The 498-nt window shown below is 66.7% G+C and overlaps 1 protein-coding gene across 1 annotated transcript in view; it reads right to left on the reverse strand.

Moving 5' to 3' along the window:
• Positions 1-140, reverse strand: part of MNEG_9239 (porphobilinogen synthase) — a gene marked incomplete at both ends in the record, with an annotated part of 1,106 nt that extends 966 nt beyond the window's left edge. The window contains one exon of the mRNA XM_014042290.1: positions 31-140. Coding sequence (XP_013897744.1) covers positions 31-140 — 110 coding nt within the window. The remainder of the gene's footprint in view (positions 1-30) is intronic.
• Positions 141-498: the final 358 nt, after the last annotated feature.

The raw sequence follows: 498 nt of genomic DNA on the forward strand, positions 1-498 counted from the left end.
CCACCCCCCTCCCTCCACAAGCCCCCCCACCTGACTACGTCGAGGTAGGGCATCCCGGGCTTGACCATCATGATGTCAGCGCCCTCCAGCTCATCAAGGGCCGCCTCACGCAGCGCCTCACGGTAGTTGGCCGGGTCCATCTGATGGTTTAGGAGGGTTGGGGTGGGGCGCGGGGTTGACGGCGGTCGGCGGTTTTAGGGTGAGGCTGGGGTGTTGTGGGCGCGGAGAACAACGGGCGCAAGGGCTGCTTGGGAAGTAGTGGGATTGCGCACCAGGGTATCCTCCAGGCAACAGCACGGGACAGTCAAGCAGGGCGCATGCACAAACACCTCAACTTGCTCGCAGCCACCAGGCACGCCAACAGCTTCACGCTGTGTGGGCCATCCTGCGGCAGCGCCGCCTCGCCCCACCTGGTACTCCTTCTTGTTGGGGGGGATGCGGCGGTGGGCCTGGCCTGGCTTGGGGGCGCTGGCCAGGGCGTCACGGAAGGGCCCGTAG

The sequence above is a fragment of the Monoraphidium neglectum genome (genome assembly GCF_000611645.1).
Source record: "Monoraphidium neglectum strain SAG 48.87 unplaced genomic scaffold scaffold01867, whole genome shotgun sequence".
Classification (NCBI taxonomy): domain Eukaryota; kingdom Viridiplantae; phylum Chlorophyta; class Chlorophyceae; order Sphaeropleales; family Selenastraceae; genus Monoraphidium; species Monoraphidium neglectum.